The 24,602-nt window shown below is 39.4% G+C and overlaps 3 protein-coding genes across 4 annotated transcripts in view; all 3 read left to right on the forward strand.

The window, feature by feature from the left end:
• LOC109794377 (uncharacterized) overlaps window positions 1-24,602 on the forward strand; it is a 43,964-nt gene that overhangs the window by 15,819 nt on the left and 3,543 nt on the right. The window contains exons 2-6 of one of the 2 annotated variants that reach the window (XM_083062080.1): window positions 3,597-3,847; window positions 4,694-4,782; window positions 5,431-5,548; window positions 5,649-5,789; window positions 7,870-8,010. In XM_083062080.1, coding sequence (XP_082918206.1) covers window positions 7,991-8,010 — 20 coding nt within the window. In that variant the 5' untranslated portion in view covers window positions 3,597-3,847; window positions 4,694-4,782; window positions 5,431-5,548; window positions 5,649-5,789; window positions 7,870-7,990. Of the gene's footprint in view, window positions 1-3,596; window positions 3,848-4,693; window positions 4,783-5,430; window positions 5,549-5,648; window positions 5,790-7,869; window positions 8,011-15,965; window positions 24,596-24,602 lie in introns of those variants that run through there. The other variant, XM_083062075.1, reaches the window with a different exon arrangement.
• Window positions 8,025-15,919, forward strand: LOC145950655 (uncharacterized). The gene is made up of 5 exons (XM_083062063.1): window positions 8,025-9,433; window positions 12,988-13,375; window positions 13,466-13,669; window positions 13,761-14,027; window positions 14,128-15,919. The coding sequence occupies exons 3-5, from the start codon at window positions 13,508-13,510 to the stop codon at window positions 14,284-14,286; spliced, it is 588 nt and encodes a 195-aa protein (XP_082918189.1). The 5' UTR covers window positions 8,025-9,433; window positions 12,988-13,375; window positions 13,466-13,507; the 3' UTR covers window positions 14,287-15,919.
• Window positions 9,717-12,964, forward strand: LOC145950654 (uncharacterized). Its single transcript, XM_083062062.1, has one exon. The coding sequence runs from the start codon at window positions 11,588-11,590 to the stop codon at window positions 12,857-12,859; it is 1,272 nt and encodes a 423-aa protein (XP_082918188.1). The 5' UTR covers window positions 9,717-11,587; the 3' UTR covers window positions 12,860-12,964.

Here is a 24,602-nt window from a genome sequence, read left to right on the forward strand (position 1 = left end):
CTGCCTTTTTAAGATGAAAGTTTATCACCCTCCCTAGCCTATGATCTCTCCACAATGGAGAATCTCAATAGTCACGGGTCTCTTTCACTCACATCGAGAGGGTATTAGTGAACCTATAAATGATGATGAGGATGCATGAGGTATTATTGATAATGATGCCTATGCTCCTTACTTTTATTATATTTTCACACATTGGTTTTTCCTCTCATGTCATGACATTTTCATGCATGGGGATTTATTCTTTGACCTTATCACGAGGTTATTTATTAATGCACAAACAATTGCACATAAGCATTTACACAAACAATTCACTCATCCACGAACAGTCACGAGCGAATCACGAGGTAGGGGTATCCTGCAGAAAAGTGCATATTCAAGGTGGTTCTAACTGTTCTCACCGGTCTGAGGCCCCCAAGGTGCCCCCATTATAGGGACCCAATTCCTCTCGTCGTAAGTCGATGGAAAGCTCCAACGCACTGTCGGACTCGAGTTCATGGTTATCACCTTGAGTGATGCTTTTCTGACAACGGTCTACGGGCACCTATAGGCCCATTCGACAACCGGCCGTACTTACATCCACTCCCTATGGCTTACCACTCATGCCCCCGGGTATAGAGGGAACTGTTGTGTGCAAAGGTTCGTGTGCAGTTTTTATTTCAAACAATTGCAGAAAATTAAACAAACGACAGTTATTAAAGCCAAATAAATAAAACATATTATCATACAGGTGAGGGGTAATGAAGTAATTTTAACTATTATTTGTTAAAAATAATCTGTCACTAAATGGGACTGACTCTCGAGGCTTCCCCAGTGGAGTCGCCATCTGTCGCCACCGGCCCGAAACGGGCTTTCGGCATTCGCGAAGGATGGTTGGACTCTTTTATTTGTTTAAAAATATGGATTGCTAGAATGACTTATTCTCAAACTGAGACCTTGTCAAACGAGCAATTTTATTAAAAGGCTCACCAATCCATGTTAATCCCAAGCGGGACCCTCCATGGATTAGCGGTTTTCATAAAAAGGAAGGGTTCATGGAGTCGCCACCAATGTTTTACTCAAAACATTGGAAAAAGAAGTTTAAGGCAATCGATTCAAAAATCGACTTCGGCCATTATAACCAGAGTCGGGTAAGGGAGTCGGTTACGCGTGGGGAAGGTGTTAGCACCCCACAGCGCCCCTTTCGGGTTCCCTATGACAGATTATTTAACAATTATAGTGCAAAATTACTAAATTACCCCTATTTATTCTAAGCAATTATAAATTAACTATCTACATGATGACAGTTTAATTATGTACACACAGAAAGCGGTAAAAGAAGGGACTTTAAAGAGATAAACCTTTGAAGCGTGCTTTCTTATATATCTTGACAGAAATTGGGAAGCGTTTTGGCGTTCCCTCCCTCTACAAGACTGCTCGCTCTCTCCTAAAAAATAATTTTTGACTTGGAAATCCAATGGATTTCCCTTCGACTTAGTTTGAGACTCAAGCAAAATGCTCAGAACTCAAAAACTTCGTCGGATCAACTCTCCGAGTGATTTCTAGGCAGAGCACTGCTCAAAAAAACCCAGAATACTCAAGAAGAGGGTTAAAACTTAGTCCAAAAGTGTCCAATGACGTCCCATTGACGTCATATTTATAGGGATGAGGCTCAATACGGTTTATGAGGGTCAATACGGTCCGTATTGAAGTTTTGAACTACAATACGGCCGTATTGAATTCAATACGGCCGTATTGAAGTTCAAAAACCTCAATACGGCCGTATTGAAGTTCAGTGCAGCCGTATTGAGTTCAAAAACCTCAATACGGCCGTATTGAAGTTCAGTGCAACCTCATTGAGTTCAATGCAGCCGTATTGAAGTTCAGAAACTTCAATACGGCCGTATTGAACTTCTGGGAGGCCGTATTGGGCTTCATTCCCTCCACTTTCTTATTTTTTGCTACTCTAAGACCTCTAAACCTACAGATTGTCATCCTAGGGTCTTCCAGGGTCTTCCAGGAGTCCTTTCGGCTGAATTTCCTTTGGTCTTCGAGAGTCTTCGAGTCTTATTTCCGACCCGGACAATTTTAGGGGTCTACAGCTACCCGCAGACATGTAATCGTAAACGAGCAATTTCTCGTCCTTGGAGAAGTAAAACACTCTGAGAGGAACCACATTCTCGTGCTTAATCTTCCCCAAAGCCTCCATTTGCATCTCGAACTCTTTCTTCGTCACCACGACATCCTTAAGCCTCTTCACCACCACCGTCGTCCCCTCCTCCAGCACCTCCTTGTACGAAGTCCCAACAATCCCTTTCCCCAACACCTCCGCCGAAGCCCTCAACAAATCCTCCAAATTGAAACTGTATATCCCCCCTTCGGAAAACACAAGCTTGTTCCTCTCCGCCTCCGCCTAGCCCCCCGTAATATCCTCCTTCGACGACGACGTCCCCGCCTCCGCTGGCACGGCACGCGCCGCCGCAGTAGCCTCCTTCGGCGGCTTCGCCGGCTACCTTCGCCTAAATTTGGAACAAATTGATTGTGTTTCCAAAGAGGAGGAGAATGATATCGTGTTTCTGGGAGGGTTTCGAGGGTTTCTGAACCAACGAAAAAGATAACCATTTCTAAACTCTCTATTGACGACGTTGTCGAGGGTTTCGAGGGAGGTGGGTCATCACGAGAGGGAGCCCATTCTAAGAGGGCAAATGAGTTTGACGAGATGGAGCGTTCGACGAGAGGGACGAGAGGGACGAGAGGGAACATTCAGAAGAGAGAAGGGGTGTGGGGTTGGGAGATGAGGAAGGGTATGTGAAGAGGTAAGGAAGGGGGTGTGAAGGTATTTTTCTTAGTAGTGCAAGAATAGTTTTGTTAATATTGAAAAGAGAATAGTGCACGCTTTGATCAATTGTTGCCTATATGTATTTTTGGGAACGGTTTTATGATTGTTGTCAAACAAAATGTCAACAGTTTACAAAATTGTTGTCTATATGTGTTTTTGGAAACGGTTTTATGATTGTTGTCAAACAAAATGCTAACAGTTTACAAAATTGTTGCCTATATGTGCTTTTGGGAACGATTTTATGATTGTTGTCAAACAAAATGCCAACAGTTTACAAAATTGTTACTTATTCCATATTTCGAGAACATTTTTTTAGGCGTTGCCTAAAAACTCGTTGCCTAATATAAAAAATGTTGTAGTGTGAAATGCTTGGATGATTTCCATAAGTATTTGGTTTCACTAACTCTTTATGTGTTGGATGTTGCCTACTCCTTATCTTTTCCCAGGATTCATTGAGGATTGTGTAAATCTGTTTGTTTTCTTGTGCGTATTCTTGTTTTTGTTTCTTCATGTTGTGTCACTCTCTTTGCTGTCTTTGGAATTGTTCCTTGCTCTGCTTTTTGATTTTGCCCAGGAGTGCAAAAGGCTAAGTGTGGGGGAATTTGATGAGTCATTATTTTCCCCTATTTTCTTACATTTCTGTACTTATTTTAATCTCTAATTTGTGCTTAATTGTTTATATTCTGCACTGTTTTCTATTTGGGCTTTAATTAGACCGGTAATTCATATTTTAACAAATTTGAACTTTCTGAATCTAATTATTCCAAATTTCATTTTCAAGGCAGTTTAATAATTATCTGGGCTTGGAATTAATTTATGGACTTCAAGTGGAGCTGCCACATCATCTTCCACGTCATCTGCCATGTCAATGCTACACCATTTTCCACCTCAGCATTTATTTTCAATTTTAACTCTATTTTAATGTAACTTGGGTCAGATTTGTATTGATGGGGGCCCAATTTCGTTTTAGGTCAACTGCACCTAGGGTAGGGCTGACTTGGCAGCCATTAAGGAGGAGGCTGATGTGACTAGGTAGGGGGCTGCCTCTCTTTAGTTTTCTGGACGTTTTTCTTTCATGCAGCTACAGTGTTTTTACGTTTCTGGTTCCCTGTTGCTTTCATTTTTGTTTTGTTCTCTTTGAGCTACCATTTTCGTTCTTCTCTTGTCTTCTCTGGTTGTGCTGGTTGTAGAACTTGAATATTTACATTTGAAGAATACATTTCATTTTCGTTTCTCTTCTCTGCCTTGAAATTTCATTTTCGTTTTCGTTTTTATTTCGGTTTGTATTTCCGTTTGTATTTTCGTTTGTGTTTCCGTTTAATGGAATACTAAAAACCCTTGGGGTTGGTTCCTTGAGCAGATTGCAATATCTATTTGAGGTTTTATTTGTATTTGGATATGTGTTCTGCTTGATACCTGTTCATGCTTAATGAATCAGGTTGCTCACAAGTTGCTTAATCTTGTGGGGAGGTTTAATGTTGTATATGTTTGCTTAATTCGTGTAGGGAAATCTTGAGTTAATCTTCGCTTAGTTGGTTAACTCGGATGGAACAAGGATTAAGTTATGAACAGAGAAATCTTTTGAGGACCATGGATAAAAGAGTTGCAATCTGAGCAGGGAACCAATCCGTTTTACTTGCTGTTTTATTTTGTTTTATTGTGTCACCAACTGAAAATATGAAAACAAAACCCCCCCTACTGTGTGTTTAAGCCTTTAACAGTAAAAGAAGATCCTTGGGAGACGACCTAGGAGTTACTTCCTAGTAATACATTTAATTGTATTTATTTGACCGGATACGACTTCGATCACCCCTGAATCCCTTGCCCCTGAATAAACTTCTCTAAGCATCATCTATAACTTTATTATTTTATTTTCAGGTATAAGGTTTGTTTTGTGCAACCCCTTTCCCTCGAAGAAGCCTCTCTGGAAGCATTGGAAGCCTCATTGTGTTGCTTTCGAATAGCAGGTTTGTCTCACCAGGACGTAAGTTTCTGATGAATGTTTAGGGTTTCATCGAGTTTAGGGTGTTTTATGAAATCTGCGTTGTAGGGTTCTTTCTGAGGAATAGTTGAGTTTTCCAATTTTGATGTGGTTCTGTGTTCACATGCACTTTGTTTTCACTTTGGATATCTTTTTGTAATGGGTGGTGCTATGTTGGGAGGTGCTAAAAAGTCAGGTGTTTGACTTCTATTTGGCATAAAGCACATGGTGTTTTCATGGGAAGGTACTGAGTCAACAATCAGCTGTATTTAGTGACTCTAGATTTAGTTTTAGTCGTAAACAAGAAATTGAATGAAGTCAAAGAATTGATTCGTTCCAATTATTGCTGAACATTTTCAATGATTTGATTCTTCAGCTGAAACATTCGGTGAATATATATATTAACTATTCAGTGGAAAATGAGGATTGTCAAAATTCAAAGAGTACTATAGAAAAGTTCTGAAACAGTAACTTGTTATTTGTCCATTCCTTTTCTTAGGTTAACTATAGAAAAAATAAGGGTTCTTTGTCCTTAGCTTATGCCTTGTTCTAATCCTTTTAGGAGATATTATTTGAATTGAGAGTTGTTCTTCAGTACTGAATTTGACTTTACACAATATGAATACATTTGCAGGGGATCAAAGATATTTGGGTCTTTTGTGTCTTTTATGAAGAGCAAGGATTCAAATGATGGAACAGAGCAAGCTTTGGTTTCTGAATTGAGTGCTTTGGATGACCATCTTAAGGCCCACGTACATATGTGAATTTATAATAAACTAATTTTATTTTTGTTAATTTTTTTTTTTTTGTAATTGCTAATTATCGATGCTAATATGCTGGTGGCATGGCCAGGGTCCATATGTTGCTGGGGAGAAAGTCACTGTTGTTGATCTGAGTTTGGCACAAAAACTGTACCATCTAGTGATAACACTTGGCCACTTCAAGAGTTGGAGTGTTCCTGAAAGTTTGGCACATGTCCGCAACTACACCAAGGTATGCAGTTGTTTTCTGCGATGCATGTACTCTTTTGGAATTTACTTAGGTATGTCTTTTTCTTTGCTATTGAACAATGACATTGATTGGTATTTGGTGATTAAAATTTTCTGTGGTCAAACTTGTCATCCCAATATGCTTAAAATTTGTTTAAAACGACTCAAGTATCCCTTTAAACCGTCTGAAAAGAAAAAAGACTAAAGTAAAGAAGTAAACGTAATTGGAAAAGACTGGTCTTTTGGTTTAAGAAAAAACTTGTTTACCAATAAAGAAGTCTAATCCTGATTGTGCATGACAAAAATACTGTGCTACGGCCTACAGTGCACAAAAGGAAATCTATTTTTCTCTTATGAATTGATCCTGCATTGAGTAACATAAATCTCTAATTTTCTCCTCAAATAATATTTGAAACATCAATTTGATCCTTAAAAGATTAGTACAAGAATTTAATTATTCAATGATTTTTGTCATCAAGATGTACTATTTATTCAAACTGAATTGATGTCAGTCAATGAAAAAAATTTAATTATAGGCAATCTCTCAAGAAACAAAAATAACAAGCAAAAAATCATAGCAGATCAAATTGAGGGTTGCTTGAGAACTATCATGAAAGAAGTTGGTGTCCTAGATTTATTACTAATGCCTCTTTCGTGATATTCATCTATATCTAAAATTTGAAGTGCATATTTGACTGATTTCATATATTGCTACTACACAGCCCTTAAATGGGCTAATTGGAGCATATTATAAACTGAAACTAAACCTTATATGCTTGAAGTTTGAAAACTTTAACTCAAAAGTTACCGAAGTCTCATGAGTTCACCTAATTTCCTTGGTCAGTCAGAGTTAAAAACCTTTCTTACAATTTAGACTTGAGTATTGATGTATTCTAAGTCCATATCATCAACTTGAATCTTTTCACTACTACAAAAATATTAATCTACATCACCATAATCTGTTCACACTTCACAGGCCACTATAAGGTGCAGAATTTAATATGTAAAAACTTGTCATTTTGAGGCTATCTACTTCAAGTGGATTGTGTAACTATGGATGTTTCTTGTCTTAAAATATTAATGCTTCCTTACTATTCCTTACAATTTCAGAATGAATTCTAAGAGATGTTTCACCAGCCCATAAAACATTCAAGTTCTAATCAATCCTGCTCGCTTCCTTCTATTTAAACTATACAGTAAATATATATCAAAAAAGTCATCAATGCAAGTCATTTTGAATTGCTGAACTTAGGCAATGGCTCTACAAGCATTAACAAAATCTTGTGCACATATGAATCCAAGGGAAAATAATGGCATTCAAAGCAAAATCAAACAATACAACTGACTCAAAAGAACTTGACCCATCAAATAATACTCTCCCTCAATTCTGACTACAAATCCTGTGTCTCTGGAACTTGGCAACAACACTGCAAACTTAACATAACCCTCTGACTCAATAGAAATCACAAACTTTTTTGTTTCTGTACTAAAAAACATGCAGGAAAGATTTGCCAAAATAGCAGAGTTTATAATTGCCAAACGCTGTTTCATTTCACGCAATAACAGAATTTGAATTTATTACTAATTTAATTAATAGCCACTAATCTAATTTGTTAGTTCAGAAAATAAATTTATAGGGTAATGTAACTAAACATTTAATTACTTAAGCACCGATCTATGCATCTTAGAAAATAACTCTATAGGCTAATTTAACCAAACATTGAATTAGAGTAAATGCTTTTATAAAGTTATTTAATTATAAATTATCACGTGTATAAATTTATAACTTCCTCTATCTCAATATTTGTCATTTTAACTTTTCAAGTTAGCATTAATAATATTTTTCTATTTATGCCTTTAATATTAAGGTTTTCTCTCATATATTTATTACTTTTTATAAATTCAAATAAGATTAGTTTTATAAAATTATTATTTTCTTTGGTTTCTGAATTGAGTGCTTTGGATGACCATCTTAAGGCCCACATACATATGTGAATTTATAATAAACTAATTTTATTTTTGTTAATTTTTTTTTTTTTTGTAATGGCTAATTATCGTTGCTAATATGCTGGTGGCATGGCCAGGGTCCATATGTTGCTGGGGAGAAAGTCACTGCTGTTGATCTGAGTTTGGCACCAAAATTGTACCATCTAGTGATAACACTTGGCCACTTCAAGAGTTGGAGTGTTCCTGAAAGTTTGGCACATGTCCACAACTACACCAAGGTATGCGATTGTTTTCTGCGATGCATGTACTCTTTTGGAATTTACTTAGGTGTGTCTTTTGCTTTGCTATTGAACAGTGACATTGATTGGTATTTGGTGATGAAAATTTTCTGTGGTCAAACTTGTCATCCCAATATGCTTAAAATTTCTTTAAAACAACTCAAGTATCCCTTTAAACCGACTGAAAAGAAAAAAGACTAAAGTAAAATAGTAAACGCAATTGGAAAAGACTGGTCTTTTGGTTTAAGAAAAAACTTATTTACCAATAAAGAAGTCTAATCTTGATTGTACATGACAAAAATACTGTGCTACGGCCTACAATGCACAAAAGGCAATCTATTTTTCTCTTGTGAATTGATCCTGCATTGAGTAACGTAAATCTCTAATTTTCTCCTCAAATAATATTTGAAACATCAATTTGATCCTTAAAAGATTAGTAGAAGAATTTAATTATTTAATGATTTTTGTCATCAAGATGTACTATTACTTCAAACTGAATTGATGTCACTCAATGAAAAAAATTCAATTATAGGCAATCTCTCAAGAAACAAAAATAACAAGCAAAAAATCATAGCAGTCAGACTTAAAAACCTTTCTTACAATTTAGACTTGGGTAATGATGTATTCTAAGTCCATATCATCAACTTGAATCTTTTCACTACTACAAAAATATTAATCTACATCACCATAATCTGTTCACACTTCACAGGCCACTATAAGGCGCAGAATTTAATATGTAAAAACTTGTCATTTTGAGGCTATCTACTTCAAGTGGATTGTGTAACTATGGATGTTTCTTGTCCCAAAATATTAATGCTTCCTTGCTATTCCTTACAATTTCAGAATGAATTCTAAGAGATGTTTCACCAGCCCATAAAACATTCAAGTTCTAATCAATCCTGCCATTTATGTTATGCATAAATTGATGACTAATTTACTGGACTCTGTTGCAGTTTTAGAACTTAACAAATACCAACAGTAAGATCTAAAGGGCATTGATCTCTATTCTCTGTTCTTTTATCATCTCTACCAATAATTAATGCACTATAATGATTGATATAGCTGGCCTATGTGAATTACAGCATGGTGTTATTTTTCCTATTCACAAGTCATAGTGGTTGTAGCCAAAGATCCTACCCTGGCAAAATATGAAAAATTGTGTTTTTATATTTAATTTCTACTAACAATTTTTAGATATTTCTCATGACTAGGATATGGATGCAATTCATTGTCCTGACTAGCATATTAAGAACAATCTTTAACAACAAGTTGTATTTTGAATATCTTGTGATATAAATGGAATCCCTAACTAGCATAAATCTTAAACTTGATTTTGATTTGGCAAGAAGTGTGCAGAGGGTGATACTTCTCTTCTTGACATCCATTAGTCAACACATCTAGTTTGTGATATCTTCTTAGTAAGGTACCTTAAACTCAATTATATTTATGTTGTTTATTTACCTAGTTGAAGAAATGAGATGAATTTTTTTTATGTAGTTGATGAAATAAGATGACTTATATTTGGATCTTTTACCCACTTAGATAATTAAAATAATATGTTCAAATAACATTGAATTAATGTATGGTTTGCTCTTGTACTATATAGAGAGACCATAACTACTCAATTGTGTAAATAAATTTGATTCACAGAAGAAGAAAAATGGATCGTAGTTGGATAAATGCAAGAAGAATCACTGATGAGTATCAAAATGGGGTTGAACAGTTTTTGGAATCTGCTCAACAAAATCGAGCAGATTTGAATGGAAAATTTTATTGTCCTTGCATTAATTGTTTAAATGGGAGACGACGTGTAATTTACGAAATACGGGACCATCTTATTTGTGATGGGTTTTTAACGAGCTATACAACATGGATATGGCATGGTGAAGATAAAGAAACTTAAACTGTGGCCCAAACTGAGCAAGGTGATGTACAAATGGAAGATCAAATAGAAGACATGATTCGTGATGTGGGACAAGAGTTTTTCCAGCAAGCACAATCACATGTGTATGATACTTTAAAAAGTGACTCAGAGACACCTTTGTTTCCTGATTGTACAACCTTCACACGATTATCAGCAGTGTTGAGATTAATGAACTTGAAGGCAAAATATGGGTGGAGTGATAAAAGTTTCACAGAGTTGCTTGAGTTGTTGAAGTTAATGCTTCCAAAAGACAACACGTTGCCAGATCGTTATTATGAGGCGAAAAAGGTTTTGTGTCCGATGGGTCTACAGTATAAGAAAATACATGCATGCCCTAATGATTGCATATTGTATAGAAAAGAGTTTTAATCATTGCACAAATGTCCTCGTTGTGGGTTGTCACGGTATAAAGTGAACGATGATAGTCGTAGTACTAGTAGTGATGAAGATGTAGTTGACAAGGGGCCTCCAGCGAAGGTGTTATGGTATCTTCCAATTATTCCAAGGTTCAAGCGATTGTTTGCTAATGCAACTGATGCAATGAACCTTACATGGCATGCAGACAATAGAAAATGTGATGGCATGCTTCGCCATCCAGCTGATTCCCCACAATGGAAAAAAATTGATGGTTTGTTTCCACATTTTGGTAGTGAGGCAAGAAACCTTAGGCTCGGCCTTTCTTCAGATGGAATGAATCCTTTTGGAAACTTAAGCACCAACCATAGTTCATGGCCTGTTCTCCTTTCAATTTTCAATTTGCCTCCTTGGTTGTGCATGAAGAGAAAATATGTAATATTGTGTATGATGATTGCAGGCCCAAAACAATCAGGAAATGACATAGATGTTTACCTAAGTCCTTTGATCGAGCACTTGAGAATTTTGTGGGAAGAAGGGGTTGATGTATTTGATGGGTATCGTCAACAGAGTTTCAAGCTAAAAGCAATGATATTTTGTACTATTAATGATTTTCCAGCATATGGGAACTTGAGTGGATATAGTGTTAAAGGACATCACGCATGCCCTATCTATGAAAAACAAACAAGCTACCTACAATTGAAGCATGGAAAGAAAACTGTCTACACTAGGCATCAAAAATTTCTCAAACCTAATCACCCATATCGAAGATTGAAAAAAGCTTTTAATGGATGTCAAGAACATTAAATTGCACCCACACCCTTAACTGGTGAGCAAGTTTATGATCAGGTTAAGGACATACATATTATATTTGGAAAGACCCAAAAGAAGTCAATTGAGAAGAAGTTGTGGAAGAAGAGGTCCATATTTTTTGATCTTCCATATTGGCGCCATCTAGATGTTAGACATTGCATAGATGTTATGCATGTGGAGAAAAATGTATGTGATAGTGTAATAGGCACACTTTTAAACATCAAAGGCAAGACAAAGGATGGACTCAATGCTCGTCAAGATTTGTTAGAGATAGGTATACGTGAACAGTTACATCCAAAGTTAGAAGGTAAGCGTACATATTTGCCTCCAGCATGTCATACTTTGTCAAGAAAAGAGAAAATAAGTTTTTGTTAATGCCTACGAGGTGTGAAAGTTCCACAGGGATACTCTTCAAATGTTAAGAGCCTTGTATCATGGAATGATCTTAAACTGGTTGGCTTAAAATCTCACGATTGTCACGTTTTGATGCAACAACTTTTACTTGTGGCTATACGTGGCATTTTGCCTAATAATGTTAGAAGTGTGTTAACTCGTTTGTGCTTCTTTTTCAATGCTATATGTTCTAAAGTCATTGACCCTAACAAGTTGGATGAGTTGGAAAATGAGTCTATTATTATCCTATGTCAATTGGAGATGTATTTTCCTCTGAGTTTTTTTGACATCATGATTCACTTGATTGTTCATCTAGTTAGGGAGATCAGATTGTGTGGCCCTATTTATTTACGATGGATGTACCCAGTTGAGCGCTACATGAAGATTTTAAAAGGGTATAGCAAGAATCCATACCGTCCCGAAGCATCTATTGTTGAAAGGTACATTGAAGAAGAAGCTATTGAATTTTGTTTAGATTACATGTCTAAAGCAAAACCAGTAGGGATTCCCAAGTCTCGTTATGAGGATAGAATTGAAGGCAAGGGTACAAAAGGCCTAAAAGTTAAATTTATTCTTCGAAAGGAATTACTTCAGGCACATTTGTATATATTGAACAACACTGAGGAGGTTCTCCCTTACATATCTGAGCACCAAGCCTTTTTGAAGAAAAATAACCCTAGAATGAATGAAAAATCGTTGGTCAATGAGCATAACAAGACATTCTTAAAATGGTTTAAAGAAAAATTCTTTAGTGATGACAGTGCTTCTGACTCATTAAAATGTCTTGCAAATGAGCCTAAATATAATGTCTTTACTTATACTGGATATGATATCAATAATTTTTCATTTTACACAAAGTCACAAGATGATAACAGTACCATGCAGAATAGTGGGGTTACTCTTCAGGCTCAATCTATGCATTTTTCTAGTAGAAATGATAAAAATCCTATTGTGGCATCCACAAGTTACTATGGAGTCATTGAAGACATTTGGGAGATCAGTTATGGTACATTTAAAGTTCCTGTTTTTAAGTGCAAGTGGGTTGATATTAACATTGGTGTGCGAACCGATGAAATGGGATTTACAATGGTAGACCTTAGCAAGGTGGGTCATAAGGATGAACCTTTCATCATGGCAAACCAAGCAACACAAGTATTTTATGTCAAAGATCCTATTGATGAAAGGTGGTCTGTGGTTCTACAAGGTAGAAGTGTACACAATCTTGACGATTCAACAATTGAGTTTGGGGAGAGTTTTTCTTTCTCAACACGTATGCCAACTAACAACGAAGAAATTGAACAAGATGACGTTCATGCCACTCGTAATGACCATGATGAAGGCATATGGGAAAACATTATTATCTAATTACCACATTAAGTTATGTATATCTTGATGTATACTTTAATATTCTATTTATCATTTTATTTCATGCTTTTAATTAGTTTTATTACTTATTTTGCAATTGACCTTGGTTTTTATTTTTTTCAAAACAGATACATGGATACTCAATTTGATCCACAAGATTCCCCTGCTCCTCAAGGCTCCCCTACTCCTCAAGGCTCCCCTGCTCCTCAAGGCTCCACTGCTCCTTAAGGCTCCACTGCTCCTCAAGGCTCCGATGCTCCTACACCCCCTGCATCACAGACTATATCTAAGAAAAAGAGGAAGCCGACATGAATGAAAACTTTAGCCCGTAGGCGCATGAATGGGGCAAAAATATCACTTGACATGAATCCCACTACTGGGATAGTTTCAGGGCCAAACAAAGTCCAATTTGCAAGTTATCTAGGAACCCTTGCTCGAGACAAGATTAGTATTTTTGTTCCTTCTTGGAAAGAAGTTCCACAGACTACTAAAAACATGATTTAGCGGGATATATTGGTATTTCCATTATCTTTACATAATTTGACAAAATTATGATTATTTTTAATGTTATTATTATTAATTGTTTAATCTAAAATTGTTTTGTAGGAATTGTATGACATTAGTGATACTACAGTATTAAAGAGGAAAATGCTTTCAGTTGTTGCTACAAAATTTAGGCAACACAAGTATTATCTTACCAGGGAATGGGTACATGGGAAACACAAGGGTAAAAGCCCGTGTGATGAGTATAATATTGACCCTGAAGAATGGGAGAAATTCAAAGAAATTCGGAATGACCCTTCTTGGAAGGTAAATTGTGTTTATTTTTTTTTTTGTAAAATGTATATTAAATTTGTAATTTTATTTCACTTTTAATTATCGTTTTATTAAATTATTGTAGCTTGTAAGAAAAAAAGCACAGGATATCCAGAAACTCAATAATGCACCCCACCTATTGTCTCGTGGGGGTTATGAGCTACTTGTGAGAAATTATATGAAAAGAGAACTTGAACGACTTAAGGAGTTAGCAATACAATTTGGTGCTAGTGAGAATGTAGTCATTGATCCTCCACCTCCTCCTCCACGCCATAGGTTGTGGAACATGGCTCGCACAAAAAGCTCTGGAGAGATGACTTCTGAGTCTGCTAGTCAAATTGCACAAAAAAGTGTAAGTATTTTCTTATAAAATTAATCTCTATGTATTTGAAGATTTATTGTAGATTTTTTTTATTTACGGATATATTATAAACAAAATTTGTTTATTGTAGAATGTAACACCCCAGCAACCCGCATGTGGATATTGTCCGCTTTGGCCGCAGCCCTCACGGTTTTGCTTCTCGCAATGGCACGCATGCCACCCCAAAACGCGTCCACACAAGGAAGGTATCCACACCCATATATATGGCATGCTTCGTTCTCCTTCCTAACCGATGTGGGACTTCACAATCCACCCCCCTCAAGGGAGTCCAGCGCCCTCGCTGGCACACCGGCCCGGGTCCCGGCTCTGATACCAAATGTAACATCCCAGCAACTCGCATGTGGATATTGTCCGCTTTGGCCGCAGCCCTCACGGTTTTGCTTCTGGCAATGGCACGCATGCCACCCCAAAACGCGTCCACACAAGGAAGGTATCCACACCCATATATATGGCATGCTTCGTTCTCCTTCCTAACCGATGTGGGACTTCACAATCCACCCCCCTCAAGGGAGTCCAGCGCCTGTCGCCACCGGCCCGAAACGGGCTTTCGGCATTCGCGAAGGATGGTTGGACTCTTTTATTTTGGTTTTGAAAATGTATTGGATTATTAGAATGACTTGTTCTCAAACTGAGACCTTGTCGATCTTATCCAATTTATTTATTAAAAGTCTCACTAATCCATATTAATCCCAAGCGGGACCCTCCATGGTTTAGTGGTTTTCGCAAAAGGAGGGTTCGTGGAGTCGCCACCAATGTTTTACTCAAAACATTGGAAAAAGGGATAAGGCAATTGATTTAAAAATCAACTTTGGCCGCTACAACCAGAGTTGGGTAAGGGAGTCGGTTACGCGTGGGGAAGGTGTTAGCACCCCACGGCGCCCCTTTCGGGTTCCCTATGACAGATTATTTTTAAAAGAACAGTATAAAATTACTAAATTACCCCTATTTATTCTAAGCAATTATAAATTGACTATCTACATGATGACAGTTTAAATATGCACACAGAAAGCAGTAGAAGGAAGGATTGAAGGGAAACCTCTTGAAGCGTGCTTTTATATATTGAAAGAACTGGGAAGCGTTTTGGCGTTCCCTCGCTCTACAAGCCCGCTCCTCGCTCTCCTAGAACAAAATTTTTACTAAGGGAATCAAAAAGATTTCCCCTCGACTAGGTTCGATCCTCAAGCAAAATGGCTCGGGGCTCAAGAACTTCGTCGGATCGACTCCCAGAGAGATTTCTAGGGCAGAACACTGCTCAAAAACCCCAGAATACTCAAGGAGGGAGTCAAAACTGTGTGAAAAAGTCCCGAATGACGTCCAATTGACGTCATATTTATAGGGAATAGGCGCAATACGGCCTACAGGGCCAATACGGCCGTATTGAAATTTTTGAACTTCAATACGGTCGTATTGGAGTTCAATACGGTCGTATTGAAAGTCAGAAATTTCAATACACCCGTATTGAGTTCGCAGCGGTCGTATTGAAGTGTCAATACGGTCGTACTGAATTCAGTACGGCCGTATTGAAGCTTCAATACGACCGTATTAAGTTCAGTACGGCCGTATTGGGCTTTTTCCCTCCACTTCTCTATTTTGAGCTATTCTAAGACCTCTAGACCTACAGAGAACCCTCCTAGGGCCTTCCAGGAGTCCTTCTGGCTGATCTTCCTTCAGTCTTCGAGAGTCTTCAAGCTTTATTTCCGACCCGGACAATTTTAGGGGTCTACAGCTGCCCCCCCTTTACTTAGTCGGACGGTCTTTTGGTGTACCGGCTGACAAGTAAAGGAGTTGACCCAATTGTCCGGGTGATGTGCCAACCTTCTGACTTGTAGCGTCTTCCGGTGGAAAATTATAGAGTAGCCTCTCCAGGTTGTTGCATACCTCGGCGCTTCTAACAACCTCGGTAGCTAAGTTCAACACCAACGTGCCTCTGACGACGCTGATGGCTGAGTATTGTCTCTCCAGACCTTGAGTATTGTCTCTCCAGACCTTGAGTATTGTCTCTCCAGACCTTGAGTACTGCCTCTCCAGACCTTGTTTGAGTGCTGTCTCTCCAGACTCTGTTTGAGTACCGTCTCTCCAGACCTTGTTTGAGTATCGTCTCTCCAGACTTTGTTTGAGTACCGTCTCTCCAGACTTTGAGTACTGTCTCTCCAGACTTCGTTTGAGTATTGTCTCTCCAGACCTTGTTTGAGTACCGTCTCTCCAGACCTTGTTTGAGTCCCGTCTCTCCAGACCTTGTTTGAGTACTGTCTCTCCAGACTTTGTTCGAGTACCGTCTCTCCAGACTTTGTTCGAGTACCGTCTCTCCAGACTTTGTTCGAGTACCGTCTCTCCAGACCTGTGTATACCTCGGTGCTCTCGACAACTGGGTAGCTGAGTATTGCCTTTTAGGCTTTGAGATGATTTTGTCTCCACAGTCCACGATGCTGCTTCGACGGTTTTTCTGATTTTGTGCCACTGAGGGCTGGATAACGCAGGGATCCGTCTAGGGGATGTGCAGTCATTCACAGGTTCCTGTGCCCCAACTTGCATTGCATTGTTGGTACCCATGGGGAATTTCTGACTCCTTGGGGTGTAGACACAGATGCTCTTTCTCTCTGAGTTGAGCGATGCCTTATGTTTGGCTGACGTCCTTTGACGTTGGTGGAGTATCCCGGTTCATCCTTATTCGGGTATCTTTTTTTGATTTTCTGATTTTTGCTGCCTCTGTGTAGGCTGTTATCCGCTGGGGATTCTGGATGTTGATTTTGATTAGCCTCTTCTGTTAGGCGTATCGGCTTGACGTTCGATGTTTGGCTAAGAGCCGGATTCCACTTGGGGAATACTTATTGATATTTTTGATTTTCTTCTCCTTTTTGCAGGGATGCCTCTTGAGTAGGCGATTGGGGATTTGGGGATCTTATTGTATCCCAGAGTATTATTTAGGAAGCCTCTACAGGCTTAGCCTCGCTCAGTGCTTTGAGTCGGAGAGCTATCTTCCACTGAGGAAGTGTTAAGTCCTTTGACTTGTATATACTGTTTGGATGATCGCACTTCCATTGGGGATTGCGTCGATTTTGCTTTGATAGCTCTCGCTGGGGATTTTTCCGTGAGCTCGAGCTGAGGTTCCCTCTGGGGAGTATTATTTCTGCGAGCCTCTCCAGGCTCAGTTATTCTGCATACTGTGGAGGATGTGGAGTATTATTTTGGTAAGCCTCTCCGGGCTTAGTTATTCGGTATTGTTTGTTGGATTTTCTATATCCTTGCCTTTTTTATTTTCGGCTTTTTCTGTACTTTGCCTTTTCTTCTGATTTGGCTTTTTCTGTATTTTGCCTTTTTTATGTTTTTGGCTTTTGCTGTACAGAAATTAAAAGTGCTAAAGAAATTAAATTCAGTTATTATGAGAGAGTATTATTTCGGCAAGCCTCTCCAGGCTCAGTTATTCTGAAGGAGTATTATTTTGACAAGCCTCTCCAGGCTCAATTATTCTGTGGGAGTATTGTTTCGGCAAGCCTCTCCAGGCTCAATTATTCTGTACGAGTATTATTTCGGCAAGCCTCTCCAGGCTCAGTTATTCTGAGAGAGTATTATTTCGGCGAGCCTCTCCAGGCTCAGTTATTTTGAGAGTATTCTTTCGGCAAGCCTCTCCAGGCTCAGTTATTCTGTATGACGCTGTTGATTTTCTGAATCTTTGCATTTTGTTTGCTGCTGTCATACACAAGCAATTTTCTATTTTTCTATTTTATGCAGTTGCCTCATGATAAGGTCTTTGAATGTGCAACTAATGTGTGTGTGATGCACAAATGCAATGCAATTTTTTATTTTTGTTCATTTATTTAGAAAAGTGAGTGGCTCTCCCTATCCTCTTCTTCTTGGAGGACTTTCTGTCATTGACGCGAGGGAGTGCAGGAGATTATGGATTTTACAGGAACCCCTCCAATTTTCTTTTATTGACCGATTATTAAGAGTTTCGTACAATTTTTAGAAACATCAATTTAAAGGCATAATCACAAGGTCAAGAAAGAAAAGAAACAAATGGATATTTTATTGATATTCACAAATGTTTATACAGAAAGATTTACAAAGGGAATTTCTGAAGAATGGCTGGCCGAGGTGGGCTATACATTTTTGGCTTTAAACAATTATATCTGTAATTGCTGCTCTTCCCGTTTCCCTAGTTGTTTCGGGTGAGATGCCTGAGCCAGGAGTGTAGATACTGCAAGACGCTTGCTTCTAGAAGATTATCACTTGAACCGCCTTTCGGTTTTCGGTTCAAGTGATCGTTGCTTGCTTTGCTTTTACATCTTATTCTTTTGCCCCCTAACTTTTGCCTAGGACGTATCCTAGCGGGGATAATTTGCCTTTGTCTTGCCTAGTACCCTTGTACTGGCGGGCTTTTTGTTTTGCCCTAACTTTTGCCTAGGATGCCCTTTTTGGGTTTTCATCCTAGCGGGCTGATGCAAGCAACGTCTTCAAGCATAATACTTCTTTACCACGTCAGCGTTGACTGGGTATCGAAGTTCTTCTCCGTCCATGTCTGTGAGAATCAATGCTCCTCCGGAGAAGGCTCGTTTTACCACGTATGGTCCTCCGTGATTTGGGGCACACTTTCCGATTTTGCCCTTTTTGAGTTGGTAGTAATTTCTTCATTACCACTCTCCCTCATGGTAGACTCGAGGGTGGACTTTCTTGTCAAAAGCCTTTTTGATCTTCCTCTGATAGGCTTGACCATGGCATATGGCGTTCAGCCGTTTCTTTTTGATAGGGTTCAACTGGTCATGTCGGCTTTGAACCCTTTCTGCCTCGGAAAGTTTTGTTTTCACGATTACCCTTAGAGAAGGTATCTCGACTTCGACGAGTAAAACTGCCTCCATCTCATAGATGAGGGAGAATGGAGTAGCTCCTGCAGACGTGCGTACTGAAGTCCTGTAGCCATGAAGAGCGAAGGGTAACATCTCATGCCAGTCTTTAAATGAGACAACCATCTTTTGCACTATTTTCTTGATGCTCTTATTGGTTGCCTCGACTGTCCCATTCATCTTTGGCCGATATGGGGAAGAGTTGTGTTGGATCTTTGAATTCTTGGCACAGTTCTTCCACCATTTGGTTGTTCAGATCAGTGATGATTTATTTCTCCATGCTTCCACTAGATTATTCTAAAATCTTTTGGGACAAGAGAGAAAAGAAGGGAAAGATATTTTTTATTCTGAAGTTTGTGTTTTAGAGGGGATTATTTTATTTTTTGAAAAATGGTTTTTGTAAGAATGGTTAGCCGAGGTAGGCTTATGTGTTTAGGCTTGTTCGATTAAACACTTTATGAAGTTAAGCACATCTTTGTTATTAATGATTGTGCTTTGACAACTTGGATAGCTTTTCTTGAGCCCTTTGTTGAATTCAATTGATGGTACCATCATGGATTTATTTTTGTTTTTCTTTTGCCCTAACTTTTGCCTAAAACATCCATTTGTGGAGTTTTAGCGGGCTTTTGTTTTTGTTCATTATTTTGTAACCCTAACTTTTGCCTAGGTCACCCTTTTGTGGGATTCCTAGCGGGTCTTTTGCTTTTATTTTGTAACCCTAACTTTTGCCTAGGTCACCCTTTTGTGGGATTCCTAGCGGGTCTTTTTATCTTTAGGATTTCTTTATCCATGATGGCACTTATTGAGGCCAAGAAAAGGTGCTCCAAGTTAACACACACACTTCCACATAAAAATGATGTGGGTTTATTATTATTAAGATGATTTTAACCTCATTCATGTTTATTCAAACAGGGTTAAAAAATGTGGTTTAGAATTTTATTATAAGCAAGAAAAGAAGCAATGAGAAAGAATGATTTTAATATAATCATAGTGGAAGCATGTGTCCTTATTTCATCACTGATATGGGTCCCAATGTTGACCTCTTTTATCTCTCGGTCATGCCCCAAATTCACGGTTTCGAATTTCTCTTGACGAGCTTCTTGATCTAGCAATCTTTGCAGATCCGGAGAAGTGGTTTCCTCATCACTGTCCAACTCAACCCTTTCACCTTCGGATCCCGGTCAGAGCGAACAATTACAGACATAATTATTTTATTGGTTCTGTTTAGGTTTAGAATTATTAATATTGATGAGGAAAGAGAGAAAAGAACAAAAGAGAGAGTGATGTGTGAAATGCCTCTTTATTGATATATGTAAAATGTACAAAAACCCTTATTTACATGAAAAGGTTCTCATGATCTCGGGTACTGATCATGAGTCCCTAAAAGAGAAATATGAAGGGGCCCTATTGTGGCTTGCCGTTCTCTACTCCTGCTTTGGTAGAGGATTCTTGCTCACGTCGGGCGCTGTCGAATCGAAGGTGACCCACCCGGCATCAATAAGGTTTTGGACCTTGTATTTGAGAGCTAGGCATCTCTCTGTTGAATGCCCCGGTGCCCCCGAATGGTATAAACATTTGTCTTGTGGCTTGTACCAATCGGGGTAAGGTGGATCGATCTTCCTTGGTGGAACATGAGCTAGAAGTTTGGCTTCTACTAGCTTCGGAAGGAGATCGCTATAAGTGGTCGGAAGTTTATCAAACTTCTTCACAGGGATGAATTGCGATCTCCCTGACTTCGAAGTGGAAGAAGCCGAGGATATGGTTATAGCATTGACTCCTCCCTCATTCTTCTTCTTGAAAGTCTTCTTAGCCTCGAATGATTGGGAAGGCTTAGCTAGCTTCCCACTTTTCAATCCTTGTTCCACCCTTTCCCCAATGGTGATGATGTCCGAGAAGAGTGTCGTTGTGTTCCCTATCATTTTATCGTAATAGGGACCAGTCAACGAGTTGATGAATAAGGACACCGTCTCTTTATCCGACAGCGGGGGCTCTATCTGTGCCGCCAACTCCCTCCAACGTTGGGCGTACGCCTTGAAAGATTCATCATTATTTTTGCTCAAGGCTTGAAGATCTGACCTATCGGGTGTTAGGTCGATGTTGTATTTGTAGCGCTTGAGGAAGGCGTCGGCCAACTGCCTCCATGTGTGAACTAGATTTCCATCTAGTTGCATATACCAGTTAAGTGCAGTTTCAGCTAAGCTCTCTTGAAAGCAGTGGATCAAGAGCTTTTCATTTGTGGCATATGCAGCCATCTTGCGACAGTACATGGTGAGATGACTTTTAGGGCAAGTCGATCCCACGTACTTTGGGAAATCTGGCACTTTAAATTTAGGAGGGAATTGAATGTCCCTCACTAAACACATGTCGGCGGCGTCCTTAATGTCAAAGTCATGCCCCTCCATAGCCCTTAGCCGATCCTCGAGGGCATGGAATTGTTCCTTTGAGACCTCGGGCTCTTTTATAATAATTCCTGCCCCAAGGGGTACGGCGTTTGGAGGATCTTTTTCATGCTCTTCTTCCTCTCCCTCATGATGGGACCCATGATCACTATGATGAGAATCATGGATATTGTGATGACGCATGAGTTCCATCATTTGCGCCATCTGCTCTTTATGCTGTGAAAGCTCGGTTGTGAGCTTCTTGTTTTGCTCCTCCAATGCTTCCATTTTCTTGATTTTCCGTGCGCACGTAAGGACAGAGAGATGACCAGCCACTTTCTAAAATGAATGTTTAGTTAGTTTATTTTATGGAATGCATACACTCTTTAACATGAGCTTGATAAACCTCCATCTTTAAGGCGCTGCCTTTTTAAGACGGAAGTTTACCACCCTTCTTTATCTATGATTTCTCCCCAACGGAGAATCTCTATAGTCATGGGTCTCTTTCACTCATGTCAAGAGGTATTGGTGATCCTAAAATGTATGTTTTCATGAGGATGCATGATGTCTTATTGGTAATGATGTACATGCTCCTCACTTTTATTATATTTTCACACATGGTCTTTCCTCTCATGTCATGGTTTTTTATGCATGGGGATTATTTTTAGACCTTATCACGAGGTTATTTATTAATGCACAAACAATTGCACATAAGCATTTACACAAACAATTCACTCATCCACGAACAGTCACGAGCAAATTACGAGGTAGGGGTCTCCTGCAGAAAAGTGCATATTCAAGGAGGATCTAACTGTTCTCACTTGGTCAAAGGCCCCCAAGGTGCCCCCATTATAGGGACCCAATTCCTCTTGTCGTAGGTCGATGGAAAGTTCCAACGCACCGTCGGACTCAAGTTCATGGTTATCACCTTGAGTGATGTTTTCCGACAACGGTCTCATAGGCTCCTATAAACCCATCAACCGGCCGTACTAACATCCACTCCCTATGGATTACCACTCATGCCCCCGGGTATAGAGGGAACTGTTGTGTGCAAAGGTTTGTGTGCAATTTTATTTCAAACATTTGCGGAAAATTAAACATACAACAGTTATTAAAGCCAAATAGATAAACATGTTATCATACAAGTGAGGGGTAATAAAGTAATTTTAACTATTTATTTGTTAAAAATAATCTGTCACTAAATGGGACTGACTCTCTAGACTTCCCCAGTGGAGTCGCCATCTGTCGCCACCGGCCCGAAACGGGCTTTCGGCATTCGCGAAGGATGGTTGGACTCTTTTATTTTGGTTTTGAAAATGTATTGGATTATTAGAATGACTTGTTCTCAAACTGAGACCTTGTCGATCTTATCCAATTTATTTATTAAAAGTCTCACTAATCCATATTAATCCCAAGCGGGACCCTCCATGGTTTAGTGGTTTTCGCAAAAGGAGGGTTCGTGGAGTCGCCACCAATGTTTTACTCAAAACATTGGAAAAAGGGATAAGGCAATTGATTTAAAAATCAACTTTGGCCGCTACAACCAGAGTTGGGTAAGGGAGTCGGTTACGCGTGGGGAAGGTGTTAGCACCCCACGGCGCCCCTTTCGGGTTCCCTATGACAGATTATTTTTAAAAGAACAGTATAAAATTACTAAATTACCCCTATTTATTCTAAGCAATTATAAATTGACTATCTACATGATGACAGTTTAAATATGCACACAGAAAGCAGTAGAAGGAAGGATTGAAGGGAAACCTCTTGAAGCGTGCTTTTATATATTGAAAGAACTGGGAAGCGTTTTGGCGTTCCCTCGCTCTACAAGCCCGCTCCTCGCTCTCCTAGAACAAAATTTTTACTAAGGGAATCAAAAAGATTTCCCCTCGACTAGGTTCGATCCTCAAGCAAAATGGCTCGGGGCTCAAGAACTTCGTCGGATCGACTCCCAGAGAGATTTCTAGGGCAGAACACTGCTCAAAAACCCCAGAATACTCAAGGAGGGAGTCAAAACTGTGTGAAAAAGTCCCGAATGACGTCCAATTGACGTCATATTTATAGGGAATAGGCGCAATACGGCCTACAGGGCCAATACGGCCGTATTGAAATTTTTGAACTTCAATACGGTCGTATTGGAGTTCAATACGGTCGTATTGAAAGTCAGAAATTTCAATACGCCCGTATTGAGTTCGCAGCGGTCGTATTGAAGTGTCAATACGGTCGTACTGAATTCAGTACGGCCGTATTGAAGCTTCAATACGACCGTATTAAGTTCAGTACGGCCGTATTGGGCTTTTTCCCTCCACTTCTTTATTTTGAGCTATTCTAAGACCTCTAGACCTACAGAGAACCCTCCTAGGGCCTTCCAGGAGTCCTTCTGGCTGATCTTCCTTCAGTCTTCGAGAGTCTTCAAGCTTTATTTCCGACCCGGACAATTTTAGGGGTCTACAGCGCCCTCGCTGGCACACCGGCCCGGGTCCCGGCTTTGATACCAAATGTAACACCCCAGCAACCCGCATGTGGATATTGTCCGCTTTGGCCGCAGCCCTCACGGTTTTGCTTCTGGCAATGGCACGCATGCCACCCCAAAACGCGTCCACACAAGGAAGGTATCCACACCCATATATATGGCATGCTTCGTTCTCCTTCCTAACCGATGTGGGACTTCACATAGAATGTGTTGGAGGAGCAAGAATCACAAGGTTCATTTATTCCTGAAGGCCGTCAGGATATATTAAATACTGCCCTTGGACGACCAGAGCATCCTGGTCGTGTTCGTATAGCTGGGGTTGGTGTTAATATTGGTAATTACTTTGGACCATTATCACAGGGGTCATCCTTTTCTAGATTGAGCCCACAGGATCTTGAAGCTCTAACACAACAAATATATGTACGGGTCACAAAAGATTTTATGGAAAAGTACCCAAATATGAGTATTGCACAGTCACAGGATGTTCCTCTAGTTGAGGTAGATCATGCTATCGTGGCCCGTGTTAGCACTAAAGGCAGTTGTCAAACTCCTTCAACTGCTACTGTTCCTGGTAATCCCTTTGGAGATGAGGTTCATGTTGATATCTCCAATAAGTGTGAGTTATGCATTGAGGGGATTCCTCCGCTTGTAGTGGCCATTGGTAGAGTTTGTGAGGGGAGTTCAACTATACACAACGTGCCTTTGACAAATGATTTTGTCAAGGTGGTCATTGAGGAAGTTCAAGATTCTAATGCTCGAGTTCCCATACCTACTTCAGAGGTTCAGCTGGTTGGGCAGGCCTTAAAAACTTTCATTGCATGGCTGAGACATCTTGTCAGACCTATTTCAACCACGGTATATA

The sequence above is a fragment of the Cajanus cajan genome, chromosome 1 (assembly GCF_000230855.2).
Source record: "Cajanus cajan strain Asha chromosome 1, NIPB_CcT2T_4, whole genome shotgun sequence".
NCBI classification, from domain to species: domain Eukaryota; kingdom Viridiplantae; phylum Streptophyta; class Magnoliopsida; order Fabales; family Fabaceae; genus Cajanus; species Cajanus cajan.

Bases quoted from the DNA above. Each gene is read 5' to 3' on its own strand.
- LOC145950654 (XM_083062062.1), top strand. From the start codon at position 11,588: ATGCAACAACTTTTACTTGTGGCTATACGTGGCATTTTGCCTAATAAT.
- LOC145950655 (XM_083062063.1), top strand. From the start codon at position 13,508: ATGCTTTCAGTTGTTGCTACAAAATTTAGGCAACACAAGTATTATCTT. The intron at 13,670-13,760 runs GTAAATTGTGTT...AAATTATTGTAG, and splicing joins GGAATGACCCTTCTTGGAAG to CTTGTAAGAAAAAAAGCACA. The intron at 14,028-14,127 runs GTAAGTATTTTC...TGTTTATTGTAG, and splicing joins GTCAAATTGCACAAAAAAGT to AATGTAACACCCCAGCAACC.